This window comes from Hibiscus syriacus, unplaced genomic scaffold (genome assembly GCF_006381635.1).
Source record: "Hibiscus syriacus cultivar Baekdansim isolate YM2019G1 unplaced genomic scaffold, ASM638163v2 tig00110557_pilon, whole genome shotgun sequence".
In the NCBI taxonomy this organism is placed as follows: domain Eukaryota; kingdom Viridiplantae; phylum Streptophyta; class Magnoliopsida; order Malvales; family Malvaceae; genus Hibiscus; species Hibiscus syriacus.
Window position 1 is genome coordinate 1,904,586 of NW_024062780.1, and position 14,891 is coordinate 1,919,476.

The 14,891-nt window shown below is 35.1% G+C and overlaps 4 protein-coding genes and 1 non-coding gene across 5 annotated transcripts; 2 read left to right on the forward strand and 3 right to left on the reverse strand.

Annotated features, from left to right (window-relative positions):
* The first annotated feature begins 1,846 nt into the window (after positions 1 to 1,846).
* Positions 1,847 to 4,370, forward strand: LOC120131999 (serine/threonine-protein kinase AFC3-like). The gene is made up of 9 exons (XM_039148853.1): positions 1,847 to 2,022; positions 2,109 to 2,157; positions 2,506 to 2,620; positions 2,779 to 2,870; positions 2,962 to 3,109; positions 3,568 to 3,632; positions 3,710 to 3,807; positions 3,885 to 3,990; positions 4,132 to 4,370. The coding sequence occupies exons 1-9, from the start codon at positions 1,967 to 1,969 to the stop codon at positions 4,267 to 4,269; spliced, it is 867 nt and encodes a 288-aa protein (XP_039004784.1). The 5' UTR covers positions 1,847 to 1,966; the 3' UTR covers positions 4,270 to 4,370.
* Positions 4,371 to 6,019: 1,649 nt separating this feature from the next.
* On the reverse strand, positions 6,020 to 6,103 carry TRNAL-CAA. Its single transcript has one exon. It is a non-coding gene; the product is annotated as a tRNA-Leu (tRNA).
* A 239-nt stretch (positions 6,104 to 6,342) lies between these two features.
* LOC120132116 (DDT domain-containing protein DDR4-like) lies at positions 6,343 to 8,639 on the reverse strand. The gene is made up of 6 exons (XM_039148939.1): positions 8,513 to 8,639; positions 8,275 to 8,395; positions 7,521 to 7,563; positions 6,699 to 7,011; positions 6,454 to 6,570; positions 6,343 to 6,399 (listed from the first exon to the last, which is right to left on the reverse strand). Exons 1-6 carry the CDS (start codon positions 8,585 to 8,587, stop codon positions 6,343 to 6,345), a joined length of 726 nt encoding a protein of 241 aa, XP_039004870.1. The 5' UTR covers positions 8,588 to 8,639.
* A 230-nt stretch (positions 8,640 to 8,869) lies between these two features.
* LOC120132117 (ribonuclease 3-like protein 1) lies at positions 8,870 to 9,519 on the forward strand. The gene is made up of 3 exons (XM_039148941.1): positions 8,870 to 9,047; positions 9,120 to 9,234; positions 9,387 to 9,519. Exons 1-3 carry the CDS (start codon positions 8,870 to 8,872, stop codon positions 9,517 to 9,519), a joined length of 426 nt encoding a protein of 141 aa, XP_039004872.1.
* Positions 9,520 to 11,362: 1,843 nt separating this feature from the next.
* Positions 11,363 to 12,072, reverse strand: LOC120131974 (60S ribosomal protein L39). Its single transcript, XM_039148832.1, has 3 exons — positions 11,927 to 12,072; positions 11,654 to 11,757; positions 11,363 to 11,545 (listed from the first exon to the last, which is right to left on the reverse strand). Exons 1-3 carry the CDS (start codon positions 11,927 to 11,929, stop codon positions 11,497 to 11,499), a joined length of 156 nt encoding a protein of 51 aa, XP_039004763.1. The 5' UTR covers positions 11,930 to 12,072; the 3' UTR covers positions 11,363 to 11,496.
* Between the last annotated feature and the right edge of the window lie 2,819 nt (positions 12,073 to 14,891).

A 14,891-nucleotide genomic window follows, 5' to 3' on the forward strand; every position in this document is an offset into this window, starting at 1 on the left:
TTAGTATCTACAGTTAAAAATTTAACGCGTTTAGCACCTAAACTATTTGTTTTGATCCATTTTAGTACCTAAACTTTCAAAAAAAAATCTAAAATTTAACATTAAATTTTGAATGAAATATTAAAATGAAATAAAAACTAAACTTTAAGAATGATTTTAAAAAATTAAAAAGTTTAAGTGTTAAACAATACTTAAAACCTGAACACGTAATTTATCCTTGTTTTCTTTGTACTTTTATGGGTATAGTCGTACGTACTCAAAATATATCTGATTTTAGGCATTTGACAGTGCCAGGGCCAAGCCGTCTTTGGTAGTGGACCCCTTTGTAGCTCATTTTCAGCCATTAAATTGTGCAGTAAAGTCCATCAAGAAAAGATGGGCAATTATTTTTTTTTCTGTTTCTGACAGCAAATCAAGAAAACTAATCAAGGAAAAGGCAAGATGATCACACATTCATGGTAATTAGGGGTGTGTAAAATTATTCGATTCGGTTAACTCGATTTAAATATAAAAAAATTGGGTAATTTTTTTTATAAAATTACCCAATCAGGTAGGGTACTTGACCCGACATTTTTCGGGTCGGGTCTAAGTCACAAAATTGAAGTTTTCTAGGTATCCGGTTATCTGAGTACCCAATATATAAATATAATGGATTATTTATATTATAAATTATTATATTTTGTATTTCAAACTTTTAAATTTTATGTTTGAATATTGGAGTGTGTAATTCAAAATTTCAAACGTTTAAATTTGTGTATATATATTTTTTTTAAATTAATAATTTAAAAATAAAAAAAATGGATATCAGGTACCCAAAATACGGGTATCCGTGAAATCCGTGTACCCGTAACATCCGGTTCAAGATACAAGTCGATAAATCACCGATCCGAATGTTACGATTACCTGGTAATCAGATACTGGGATTTGCACACCCAACTTGTAGTTAACTATTTTTAGAAGGATTCCTTCCATGTCACATGACTCTGGTGCCTTAACTTTTCATCATACTTGGTTTATATTTAAATCCAAAGATTCTCCAAGCAGGGATTAATCATTCTTTTTTATAATAAAAGTCAGTTCTGGAAATTGAAATCTCCCTTAAACCATCAAAGATTTTCAAGGAAAAAAGCTAGGGAACTTTTGTTTTTGGTTTGCATTCTAAATGGATATATTTATCAATTAATTGTTGGGTATCAATATCACATGAAAATCAACAATTAACGGGTTGGTACAAGTGGTTAGCAACTTGATATCGATTAAATAAGGTTTCGGATTCGAGTGTTTGTATATGCATAAAATTTTCATTAAAAAACTCACGTATCAAAATTAATTATGCAACACGAATAAATTCGAATTAATCAAAACGAAATACGAAAAAGTGAAAGAGCAAAAAAAAAAACCTTGGAATGTGTCTGGAGACTTGGAAGGCCACCTAAATCGGGTACAAATGTTTGTGCTTGTGGACTGAAAATAATCAATCCTAAGAGTTTTAATATTTTTATATACATTTAATAATTGACATATAAAATTAATGAGTTTTATTATTCACGTTCAAAATGTTTAAAAATGTGTATTTTACTGTTTGTGTTGAATGTTCGCAACGAAGCTTGCTATACCGTTTTATTGCTCACACTGCCATGGTTTCAGATCAGTACAAGTTTCGGATTAGGGCTGAGGGCTCTCACCTACTTTCAAAGCTTCACTGTTTTGACATCTCTTTAATCTTTTTTCTATCTCATAACATATTTAATTTCTTATAATTTTGTATTTTCATTGATCTACTTTCAACTGAGTGCTCTGCTTTGAGATCTTTTACTTTTTGCGATTCTGGTTGTAGCACATTTCAGCCAAAATTGCTAGTGTTGCAGGCACATTTGGCCGAGTTTTGGAATGTTGGGACCGTCAAAATCGAGAATATGTCGCAATTAAGGTAGTTAGAAGCATACGAAAATATCGTGATGCAGCAATGATTGAAGTTGATGTTCTTGAACATCTAGCTAAGAATGATAAAGGCACCTCACAGTACGTGTCTTCCTATTTTCAGTTTATGGATATTGCTTATCGTCTCAGTTGTGCACTTAACAGTCTCTTTTGGTTGCTTCTTGCAGCTTTGTGCAGATTCGGAACTGGTTTGATTACCGTAATCACATTTGTATTGTAAGTATTCAATGAACCTTCTTCTAAGCAGTGAGTGTTCCTTTTCAGTTGTGTATGTGGAATTTTTGGTATTGCTAACTTTGTTTTAAGCAAGAGATTAGCTTTAATTTTTGCTATGAATGAAGTTGCTGAAGTGTTGAAGTTTCTTGTTCTTTTAGAATAAACGGTGCTTCTCTCCTCAGTTTTCCGTGACCCTTTTTAGGCGAATTAATTGAAATTAAAAGCTTTGGATGAGATTATTGAATATGTTGTAATACCTGTATTTTGTTTTTTCTTTGTGGACTTCATTCATGTAAATTGGGACTAAACAAAAACCTTCTTGTGGATGCATTTTAATGGTGTTATCAGGTATTTGAGAGGCTTGGACCAAGTTTATTTGATTTTCTAAAGAGAAATAAATACTGCCCATTTCCTGTGTATCTTGTTCGGGAATTTGGACGTCAGCTTTTGGAATCTGTAGCATGTGTGGATTGTTCTTGCCTCCTATTTTATCATATCTCATCTTCTAACCACCCACCCCGTTCTGTTTCTCAGCCTATTTTGCTTGTTCAAGCTTAGTGTTGGGTTGCTTATTATGCCGATGTTTTTAACATCTTTCTATGCTTTTAATATATCTGACAGATATGCATGATTTACGCTTAATCCACAGTGACCTGAAGCCAGAAAATATTCTTCTTCTATCTTCTGAATATGTAAAGCTTCCTAGCCGTAAGGTATTTGGCCTTCTATAATCGATGATTTATACCGTTTTAGATTTGGGGTACAAACTCAGTTATGACAATGAAAATGCTTGGAATGGTACAGAGGAGTTCTTCAGATGAAACAAATTTCAGGTGCTTACCAAAGTCAAGTGCCATTAAGCTGATTGATTTTGGTAGTACTGCATTTGATAATCAGAATCATAGCTCCATTGTTTCCACGAGGCATTACAGAGCCCCTGAGATTGTTCTAGGTAACCAATTATTATGTTGGAAAATAAGATGTGGTTTTCCCTTTGATTTCTTCGTGTTGTGTTCATTCCAAGTGTAGAAAGTCATCTGTAGTCGTCGACTCTATTCCTGTTTTACAGGATAGGTAAAAAAGTATACATTCCAATTGCATACTTCCAGGTTCCATTTTTGTTAAGTATGACTGTTCAAGAATCGCATTATAGAATTTAAGGTTGCAATGATCTAGAAGGACTACCCGAAAAATACTTACCGGGGATTTATATAGCCCCTTCTTTTTAGTGACATATCTTTGAGTAGGTTCTATTGATTCAATTGCTCGTCTGGATTATTAGTTTATTTTTTATACTGTTGGTTCCTTTTTACCAAATTTGTTATGCTTATGTTTTGAATTACTTTTGACACATTCAAGTTTTAAGTGGCACAACTTGTTTTTGACACATAAATAAATGCGTTTGTGCAGGTCTAGGTTGGAGCTATCCGTGTGATCTGTGGAGTGTTGGCTGTATACTTATCGAATTATGCACGGTTGGTCCTGTTTTTCTTGAGACACATTTAGCTTCTTTCATGTGTGGAACATGGATCTTACCCTGAATTATGTGCAGGGTGAGGCATTATTTCAAACCCATGAAAACTTGGAGCATTTGGCGATGATGGAGGGGGTTTTAGGACCTCTTCCTGAGCATATTACTCGAAGGGCTAAGTGAGTTTCATAGTTATCTTTTAATATCTTAATTAACTGATTGTAATACATGTCACCTTAGTTTGGTTTTACCACAGCCGGGGTGCTGAAAAATATTTCAGGAGAGGCTCTAGACTAAATTGGCCTGAAGGAGCAGCATCTAGGGAGAGTATTAGAGCTGTTAAGGAGCTTGATCGTCTGAAGGTATGATTTCTTTTCGTGTAATGTATCTGGTTTGACAAGCGACGTGCTTGTTTTTGTTCCCTGATCAAAACTCGTGAAGCATTTCAGAATATGGTATTTTTTTTTATAAGAATTTCAGGCCTCATTAAAAACCTATTTCAGAATATGGTATCACATCATGTGGAGAGCTCAAGATATTCACTGGCCGACCTGTTGGAAGGTTTATTGAAATATGATCCATCCGAACGTCTCACTGCACGCCAGGCTCTGAATCATCCCTTTTTTAGGTACCCAAGTTAAGTGGAAAGATTAAATTAATGGTTTCGTAGTGCTTGGATATATGTTTATGGGAGAGACAAATGGCGAAGGCCTGAAATTTTGAGATTCCCTTTGTATGTGTATATTAATAATGTTATAGAAGTTGCATCTTCTGTGAACTCCTTGCTTGACATTTCCGGGTTGGCATAAAGCACCGAGGTTGGTGTCGTGTCTCTTTAATGGCAAACTTTCAACCAGGTCCCTAGCTCTCTGCTTCATTTAGGATTCTACGCTTGAGATTTATATTCACAATTGAAGGATTCTTAACAGACGTGTTTGCATCGCTTCACAAAGAGCAAAATCAGTAGGCACTCATCTACTCTCAAGTTATTACATTCTTGGATCTATTCTTGTTAATAAAAATAAACCTCCAATACTCGAGAACTATAAAGCCTCAGGTTTTATGGATTTCGCATCGTTCTCACTCTAATTGGGGCGAATATAGATATAAGTTTAGCTGGTAGTAGGCAGGTGTGGATGTAAAAAGTCATATCTGTCGTAGATAGTCATTAGGTGATGAGTTTAAGATCTTACCCGCTCTGCATCCGATCGTCTTGCACTCATTGGCTCTACATCTGTCGCCTCTAATTACCTGACATAAATTTTGAACAATATGAATTTATGTAAATTTTTAGTGATTATTCTATAAATCTTAAGATTTTATACAACATGACTTATAATTTAATCAAATGTTAGGATATAAACTTAATTAATTATTGATTTATTTTATTATGCTTATTAATAGATGTGTTTATTTTATATTTTGTTGCTTACGTAAGTTGTAAAATTACTTACAGACGGTTACAAGATGGGTGATGAACATTCAGTTAGGTAATAAGTACGGGATGAATTTAATAATGTACTTATATGGACGGGTGTGAATTTAAAATTTTTATCTATCATAAGTTATAGATGATAATTATAAAAATATTATGTGAATATGATGATGAGAGAAAGTATTACTACTGGTCCGTCTGTTTGCCATCCCTACTCAGATTCTTCCCTGATAGACATGGTTAATAAAAATGATCAGGTTCGGAGTGTTTAATGATAAGCTGAAACACGTGTACAAAATAATCAACAGAACTTTGAATATGTGAACAGAGGAGATAGATAGGCCACATGACAATTTGGTTAGCCATTGGCAGCGATTGATAGCTTTTCTTTTGATGTGAAATGGTGACATCTGGGTCAGTTCGGAGTGTGCACCTTTGTTCTGATGTGAAATGATTTTTAAGAAAATGTAATTTAATATAAGATTAAAAAAAACGATATTATAAATATTAATATTTTATGTAAGGTATTATTTAAAATATTTTTTAGTGAAAATATTAATATTTTATTCTACTTAAAATGTTATTTTTTATCAAAAATGTTAATATTAGAAATATTTATTTTAAGTAGTAAAATTAATATTTTCGATAGAAAAAATAATATTTTAGATAACGCTATACAAAAATATTAATATTTTTTAATATTTTTTGTAGTACATTTTTTAACATTATTTTAGGTTTCTATACAGTAAAACTACCTGTAAATATGACATTGGACCAAAGTATAAAATAACACTTAACAAAAAGAATTGCGTTTTGGATTAAACAAAGAAAGAACTTGAGTCTGGCGCCTTAGACCACTCGGCCGTTTTGACTTGCGCTTATCGTTAAATAAATTATTATATAACAAAAATAATTGCTTTTTGGACAAGACTACAATCGGATTTTGCAAAAATAATTGTCAGAAGTGGGATTTGAACCCACGCCCTCTTCCGAAGACCAGAACTTGAGTCTGGCGCCTTAGACCACTCGGCCATCCTGACTTCTGTAAAAGTTTCAGAAATTAAGCATCCAAAAACAGTGAAAACAAGTAAACAGTTACCATAAGAATATTTAGTCGGAATTAGGGATGGTAATCAACAAGCATGAGAGAAGTATAGAGAAAACCAACGGCTAATGGTACATAGGAAGAAAACTGAGTACAAGTTTTTCTCGATCGAACTATGGTCCAAGGTGGTGATGTTAGAATTTGGTTATAAAAGAACCACATGCTTCTCATAAGTTACATCCAAAAACCAATACGGACAAGGCTTGCCACTTTACAAAATTTTCCAGGTTCCTGCAGAAACAGTTTGAAGAACAAAAGCTTTCAGCAATCTGCATGTCCGCTGACTTGGTTCATTCTCAAACTTAAGCTGTCAGTTTCTAACCCTAGAACAGCATCTCTAGGCAAGCTTTTAGAACCAGATATCCCATTGCTTACATTGTATTTCTGACGAGGTATCATCCTCTGAATCAGGCACAATAGTTTCAAGAGCGGAGTTGACAACTGGCCTTTGCCTCAACCTATTTTTTGTGCCAAAATTTCCACTTCTAACAGCAGGATGGATATCAACCCCAGCCAATCTCTTACTCCACCGTGATCCCATCGACGTGTTTTTTATGGTTGTTCAAATTTTCATTTTCATCCGCAGAGCTTCCCAAGTTGCTACTATTGTTGACATCACCGTCTGTTTCGCTACTATAATCATCATCATTATCCTCTTTCTCATTACCATTATCACCAGCTTTTTGTAGCTTGTCATCTTCAGTCTCACTACCCATGGAGTTTGCTTTCCCATCTGAACTGTCTTTTGAGACAGTGCCCTCCACATATGAACCTCCATTGGAGCCAAAAGTTTGTCTTGGAAGCTTCTGCCCCTGGCTTTGCTCCTCAATTGTTTTCCTTCTCCTGTATCGAGATTGAAGTCATAACCAATAAATGGTTAAGCCATCCAAGAAAAAGAATTAGACCAAATCGGTTGTTTACTGCAACTGTAACCTCCCTTCTGAAGGATATTCCTAAAGGCCATTTCAGTTCAAGCAGAAATCACTCTTTGGTGTTAACCTCTTACCTCAGAGAAAATTTTAAAGCAAAAGGTTTTCTAGTACAATAATATTCATTGGGGTTTTATAGCAATTTCATTGAACCAGGACACAACAATACAAAAACAAGTATATATGAAGTATCTATCACAAAAGCCAGAAAGGGGCAGCAGACGTGTTCCGTAACCATCAGTTTAACAATTCTCATAACGAAATAAATAAATAGTTCAGTTTTGTTTAGGGATCCTACTATTACTTAGAGACCCAGACCTATGCATTTTTTACATGTAATAGAGGAATATATGACTAAATCAGTGAAGATAACTAAGAAGATGAAGATACACAACCAATGTAATTAGATTAAACAAGTCTTACTTTGTTATTTCTATAGCCTCGTCGATAGCACGATCATATTCATCTGCATGATTATAAACCCATCATAAGTCGATCTTTGTGCTTTTGATTAAAACAAATGCTACAGTTTACCTAGACTAAAGCACAATAAGATCAGTACAATAGTAAGATTCAGCTACACCTGACTGACCAGCTTAAGCTTTACCCTATGTTTGATCAGAAGGAAAATGGAGGGGGAATGAAAAAGGTGGGAAAAAGGAGAGGATGGAAAGATATATTTCCTTCGTTCTGTTGGATGTGTGGTGGAAAATAGAAGGAAAAGAAAAGTAAGAAGCTGTAAACAAAATTGTTAAATTAAGCTGGAAAGAGTGTTTTCATCCCACAATCGGAAGTATTGGATTTGGAGGGAAGGAAAGGTGCAAGTCCACTCGGTTTCCTTCCCTCCTTTTCCCACCCTATCAAATGAAGGAAAGAACCTTTATTTTTCCTTTTAAAAAGTAGAACGTAAATTATACTCAACTATAGCTAAACCCATTTAAGAAGATGGCCAAAAAGAAAGATAAACTCATGTAAGTTTCATCATTCCCAAGCACCCAACATATAAGTGAAGTTATTAACTTGACCGTTCTAGTGTGCAATTCATAATTCAGTTAAGCTAAAGATATGTATATACATAGCAATTTACACATGTTTATGGATAAATGTTGAAATTCATCAATAATATATGACAGATCATTGGATTGGAACAATTGCAGGAAAGAAGTTTCCGACATACCAAAAGTGTAACTGATAGGCCTATGATTGCGACATGTGCGAGTCATACCAGCACAAGAACTTCTAAAGCTACTCAGGAGCATCTCTTGCCTTTTCTTCCGGTTCAGTGTCCTTTCTTTCTTCTGTATCACACATTATTGAACAGGTTTACTAACAGATACACCAAATAAAACAGAAACACAAGAACAGTGTGATACACCAGATTTACTTGAGGGTAAATAAAGACCTGTCAAGCTTACCTTTTGAAATTTCTCCACAACAGGAATGACATCATCATTGATAGTCTTGCCAATAGCAACTTCCGCTGCAATCATGCCCTGATACTTTCCTATTTCCTCTTCTTGATACCTTTAGAATATTATTTTTGGATATTTACCTGTCTTCGGTTCCTTTATTGCTCATCGACAAAATGATTGTGAATATGCGACTTCAACCCGGGGGATTGTTGTTTTTGAACATACAGGCTCTAGGATATGCACCCAAATGAAATTCCTTAGAGGAAGCTTTAAAGGGAAGCATCAAAGCTGAAGCCAAGCTGATTGGATTTGATGAAACACCGATTATGTCGCTGTTCCGACATCGCTGCATTTGTAAACATGAAATTGCAAGAATCTCTTGACGATTATTGCAACCCAGAAACCCTTTCCACTAATAAGGCAACTTCCTCTCTTGTTTCACCTTGCACCTCGCCTAGTAGCAGACCTCTGCATTCTTTCGAAGCAAAAGCAGGAAATTCAGCATCAAGTAGTTGTGGGATTGACTCGCCATCCAAAGGTCAATGATTGTTACACTTTTTATCAGTAATCAGTGTGGAACAATTATCTTATTCATCTCTTAACTTCTCAGGTGAATCACATACTCATACTGCGAGATCACAGTTACACGAAATCTGTGCCATCAATTGTTGGAAACCCCCTTTGTTTGAATGCTGCAAAGAGGAAGGACCGAGCCATTTGAGATCGTAAGTACGCCGCACATCTATAAGAAATTATTGTTGTGGCTCAAAAGTCTCATTTAAGATAGAACGAAAGCCTGGAACTTCGAATTACTGCTCTCTTCCTTGAATCTGTACTCAACCCCTATATTCATATTCTTTCGCGGGTTCACTTACAGAGTAATTATAGAAATCGAAGAAGCCTTGGATATGATCTTGGAGTGCTTCAGCAGTCCTCGGACCACAAAGAAGGCAGCCGCTGAGCATGAAGGTGCATTGTGGTACCTAAAACATGAAGGGTACCTACAATAAGATCAATTTGACTTAGTTAACCTGGAGATAATGGAGATCCTTTTACATGGAGGCCAACATTTGAATTTAGTCGAGATAGAGAATTAAATGTGGACTTTGAACTCGAATAAATATGATTTTACCATGAAAACATTTCACCTCTTAAATGGTATCTCAAATATAATAAAAATTTAGTAATTTTAACATAAATCGTTTTCAATGGAGAAATGAACTTGGGTCTCTTTCAATTGAAGTCATCTTAAAATCGGCTTAATTTTATCATCTTAAATCATTTATCCTCTTAATTGGTATCTCAGCTTAATTTTATTAGATTTATTGAAAGAGCAATTGGCTTCAATCAACAATGTTTATTTAGCCATACGTTGCCCTGTTTCTAGCGGAGAGTTTTTATTGCAACATCCGGCAGCCTTTCGTACTACAGAACCGGCCATTAAACAGTACATACTAAAACTCAAACGTAATATTTCTATCACAACTGAAGGCAGTTTAATGTTTGCATATTCCGTCTCTAGTTCACACTGGGTTAGGGTTTAGATATGGATCAATTTAACCCAAAAATTAAAGTATTGACATCATTCTGAACACAAGCCATCCATCAATCATAACCTACGTAAATCTGAGGGTGCGTTTGGTTCACGAAATGTAAGATTATCAGTGGGAATAAAAGATTATCAGGGAATAGGATTACTGGAAATATTGTATTTTGTATTTGGTTGGTCTAACAGGAATGTAAAATTATCGTGTTTGGTTAAAGGAATAAAAGATTATTGGAATGTATATTTGACCAAATTATCCTTATTATATATTTGTATAATATTACAAATTGTAAAATATTTATATATTTTCTTTAAAAAATTAAATTCATAATATTTATATAAATTTTTTTACAAAATTAAAAATATAAAAAAGGTTTAGTAAAAGGGTAAAAAAAAAATTAATCCCTGAACTTCATATAAAATTTTAATTATAAATTTTTTTTTGTAAATCTAAAATAATTTAAAGATAAATTTATAATTTAACTTTCGTAGAATTTTTATTATTTAATGATAGAAGAAGGATATTTTTGAAAAAAAATAAAATTTTAATAATATTTTAGTCCAAAACGCCGGTAATATTTCAATACCTAAGGGAAGGGAGGTAATGACATTCCCAGTAATATACCCAAAAAATCTACTATTGGTAATAAAACATTACCGGGAATAAGATTCCCGGCCAATCAAACATGGAAAATCCCACATTCCTTGAACCAAACACCCCCTAAGTTTACAAACTCTCCAGTTCAAATTCATTCCTTAAGCCTAAGTTTACAAACTCTGCTTTTCCGAAGCAAATGTAATGCCACAAAAACTACCTAAATGTAACGCCGACGGTAGTTAATTGCATAACGTCACTACCAAACGTCACTACCTGCAAAACTTAATCTCCAATTCAAACTACCAAAATGATAACATTGCCAAGAGACAACAAACCATTCTCCCTTTCAAAACGCAACTCATCACAATAACCTTAAATACAGTAACACAAGCTAAAAAAAAGGCATCCTCTTCCAATTCTAAACTAAGGATTATCCATCATAATGATCGATTTTAGAATATGATATGCTCCCTAGAAAAGACTCACGTCACTCAAATTTCTGGCTTAAAGAAAAACCATATTACATAATTTCAAGATCATTAATTCCTAATACCACAGTGGTTTAGCTTTAAATAAACTAAATACAATCACTCGATGATCAATGATTAACATATAAAAAGGTAAATTAAAGCAACCAGCAATGAGAAGTTCAATATCATGCACTCAAATAAAGATGAGAGACAATATAAAATCAAACTAAACAAAGTTGCTACCAATCTCATCAAAATCTTTAATAAAAAGGTCCCTAAAGGTTCACAATTTTAAATCCCAAATAACACGGAAGTCTGAAAATAAACTTAGAAAACGTAAAAGAAAAGCTTGAAACAAACAAGCACATCGGACTTAGAACCCTAGCTTGGTACGGCGCCAGTGCCTACGCTTAGCATTATACCTAGAATAAAAAAAGGGGGAAAATCAATAAATACTCTTGAAAAATCTTAAAAGTAAGAAAAGACATAAACTTGTAAGCAAGATTCAAAAAAATGAAGAAGATATAGACCTAATGGTGTTGTCGGTGCGCATGCGGATCCAGTAAGGAATGGGCCTGTTCTGCCTCATCTTCTTGGCCAGCTTCTTCTTGATCCTGAAGGTCTTGTGCGAAGGCTGTCAAATTAAACCATTCAAAGTTTAGACTCTTAACTTTTCTTTACACAGAGATATATATACCCAACAATTTGAAGAAAAGGAAAAATGAAAACACAGATCATAGCAATTCAAGCTTGAAAATGAATAGCCAAACTATTATCTAAGGCAATGAAGGTGGAGTTAACACCATTTTTTGGCACTTCCGCTGTTGAGATGAAAGCGGCGCAAAGGTCCTCAAGCTGCTGAGTGAGAGCTTTGCAAACAGAAACGTGAAAACCTAATATATTTGTGCTGAATCTGGAACTTTTAGGGTTTGTACTGTTAGGCCTTTCGTGGACTATGAATTTGACGGTTTTTTTTCCTATGATTGTTGGCCCAAATGATACTGGGATTTACAATCTAGTGGATCACTTCTCTTAATAATCATTTTCTCTCGTATCCATTTAATCGTTATTAATATTTTTTGAACCCTCCGGTTCAAGTATAAGAATGTTAGAGGAATGAGTATTTTAAATTAAATAGTTGAGAGTTATCTTTAAATAAATATTATTTTATAATTATTTTAGATTAATTTAAAAAATAAACATATTCATTTAATCGGGTTCTTTAACTAAATAATGCAGGTGAAAAAAATTACTAAAATGTAGGGATGGTTGAAAATTATTTGGTATCTAATCCATTTGCTATGGTACACGTGAAACTCGTCACGTAGAGGGTGAAACTCATCGCCTTCATGTGATGAGTTTTATTTCACGTGAAACACGAGTTTCATACAATTATGATTCATTTCATTTGATGAGTTTTATTTTTTAATATATTTTATGAAACTCATCGACTTCATGTGATGAGTTTCACGTGCAGAGTAACAAATAACCTAAATCCCAAAATAATTCTCAAACCTAAATCCCAAAATAATTCTCAACCACCCATTTTTCGGGTTTTTCCCCACCCATAATATTCCCAAAATTTAAATCTTATTTAATCACCTTTTGTTTTTAATTATCTTAATGTTAAAATTAGGGATGACAACGCATGGATGAGTTGGGTTTTTTTTTTTTTATCATTTTGACCTCAATCTAAAACATGATATTCTTTATTTGATATTTTTTAATTGAAAGGGCCTAAAGAAACTAGGCTAGAGCTGCAGGTTGCGGTGGGGATACTCATCTGTCACTAGATAGAATATCTTCAAGACTCGAGGGGGTTCCATAATACTCCGTTCGTGCCACCGTATGTGGAGCCATTTTCACGAGCTTGTCAGCGACGTCGTTTGCAGATCGGGTAATCCAACGGAAACGGTACATCAAGCGTGTTTCCATAAGGCGGTGATGGATCGAACGAGGGAAATAGGGTTGTTGGTTGCAGTCTTGTCGTCGAGTAGAGAGATTGCTTGCTTGCAGTCTGTTTGGACTTCCAGACGCTCTATACCAAGGCTTCGAGCTAGGAGAAGGCCTTCATGAATACTCCAGAGTTCTGCCTGCAAAGCTGACGCATGGCCGATAGTCCGACTATATCCATGAATCCAGGTTCCATCGTCGTCATGAAGGACGCCACCAGCAGTGCCAATGTCGGTTGGAGGATTAACGCCGCCATCCGAGTCGAGGCACATCCAACCCGACAGAGGTTTTGTCCAAGCGATATCACTCAGGGCTGGATGAAGGGTAGACGTCGGAGTGAAGTGTGCTTGCTTTTAATACAACGCCCAGTTGTAAGCGCAATGAGGTGTCGAGACATCTTTAAAAAGCATATCATTTCGTCGTTTCTAGAGCTGCCAATTTAAAGAGGCGAAAAACAAAAACCAAGCAGGTCCATTTCCTGAGTTACGATTGCTATTCCTCAAATTGGAGAGAATCCAAACCTCAAGATCATCCTGGAAGAGGTCGAATGAGAGATATTGGGCAAGAGTTGCATCGAAAGAATCTGGGCCTGCGGGCAATCACGTAAAACATGGATGATTGTTTCCGGGCGGCACCACAGAAATGGCAGGAGGCATCAGCCGAGAGACCTCTTCGGTTACACTCACAATTTATCATTAGCTTACGGTGAAGGGTAAGCCACGCAGGCGTTGAGGCACGGGAATGAACCATATGAATTTCCAAGTGGCGTTGGATTCATTCCAATTCACAGCACAAATACTAGCATAAGCATATTGGAGTTCAAAGTTATGGGTGGGAGTCCACCGCCAAGCTATGGTGTCGTCAGGATCGACTGAATGAGGGGCCTTGGTGCCGAGAATGTGGCTAAGAGCTTTAGGAGTAACCAACGAGGATAAGAGTGCTTCATTTCATAGACCATTAGGGAGAGCAGTTTCTGACACATATAAATTATCATCAATGTGCGACGGATTAATAGCATGGGGGCGAAGAATGCCAAAAGACGGGAGCCATACGCCATCCCAGAATTTAGTCTTCAAACCATTCCTCAATGACCAAAAGAGGCTCGGCAAGAGGGATGACCAAATGTTGGATATACCATGCCACATTGTGGAGCAAATCGTGAGAGAGATTGATCTAACACATGGATTCAAAATGTTATATTTAAGACATAAAATTTGAATCCAATATGCCTCGGTTTTAGTCAGAAGGGCGTAGCCAATTTTCATTAAAAAAGCCACATTATGCTCATGAGTCCGAATAACACCTAGGCCTCCACGATCTCGGGGTTGGCATAACGCCTCCCAATTAATGAGCGAGATCTTAATCTCGGCATTAGAGGAGCCCCATAAGAAACGACGGATGCATTTTTCAATGTCGTTACAGACACGCTTTAGAAGGGCCATTGTTTGCATAAAATATACCGAAATCGCACCAATAACAACCTTAGCAGTAGTTATACGGCCAGCCATGGAAAGAGATTGAGCTGCCTAACCCGAAAGCTTAGCATTGATCATGTCCACGATAAAATTAATTTAACTAAAATTAATGAAGAAATTTAACTAAAATTAAAATTATTTGATTTTAATTTATCTAAAAAAATATTATTATATTTGACCACTAAGATAGCTTGGTTCATGCCATCCAAATTTAATTTAACTAAAATTAATGAAGAAATTAAGTTAAGAGAAAATTGAGGGAATTAAGGAATACATTTATTTTTTATGTTTATTTAAAGTAAAAAAATTATAATTTGAATATATTTTTATTAAATAATTT

What these genes read in the sequence shown, in the direction of transcription:
- LOC120132117 (XM_039148941.1), top strand. Translation starts at nt 8,870, where the DNA reads ATGAAATTGCAAGAATCTCTTGACGATTATTGCAACCCAGAAACCCTT. An exon ending in GATTGACTCGCCATCCAAAG is followed by an intron (nt 9,048 to 9,119) that starts GTCAATGATTGT and finishes TTAACTTCTCAG; the next exon opens with GTGAATCACATACTCATACT. An exon ending in GGACCGAGCCATTTGAGATC is followed by an intron (nt 9,235 to 9,386) that starts GTAAGTACGCCG and finishes GTTCACTTACAG; the next exon opens with AGTAATTATAGAAATCGAAG.
- LOC120132116 (XM_039148939.1), bottom strand. Translation starts at nt 8,587, where the DNA reads ATGATTGCAGCGGAAGTTGCTATTGGCAAGACTATCAATGATGATGTC. An exon ending in GCCTATCAGTTACACTTTTG is followed by an intron (nt 7,564 to 8,274) that starts GTATGTCGGAAA and finishes ATAATCATGCAG; the next exon opens with ATGAATATGATCGTGCTATC. An exon ending in TAAGTTTGAGAATGAACCAA is followed by an intron (nt 6,400 to 6,453) that starts GTCAGCGGACAT and finishes CTGTTTCTGCAG; the next exon opens with GAACCTGGAAAATTTTGTAA.
- LOC120131974 (XM_039148832.1), bottom strand. An exon ending in CGCACCGACAACACCATTAG is followed by an intron (nt 11,546 to 11,653) that starts GTCTATATCTTC and finishes TTTTTATTCTAG; the next exon opens with GTATAATGCTAAGCGTAGGC.
- LOC120131999 (XM_039148853.1), top strand. Translation starts at nt 1,967, where the DNA reads ATGATTGAAGTTGATGTTCTTGAACATCTAGCTAAGAATGATAAAGGC. An exon ending in ACCGTAATCACATTTGTATT is followed by an intron (nt 2,158 to 2,505) that starts GTAAGTATTCAA and finishes TGGTGTTATCAG; the next exon opens with GTATTTGAGAGGCTTGGACC. An exon ending in CATATTACTCGAAGGGCTAA is followed by an intron (nt 3,808 to 3,884) that starts GTGAGTTTCATA and finishes GTTTTACCACAG; the next exon opens with CCGGGGTGCTGAAAAATATT.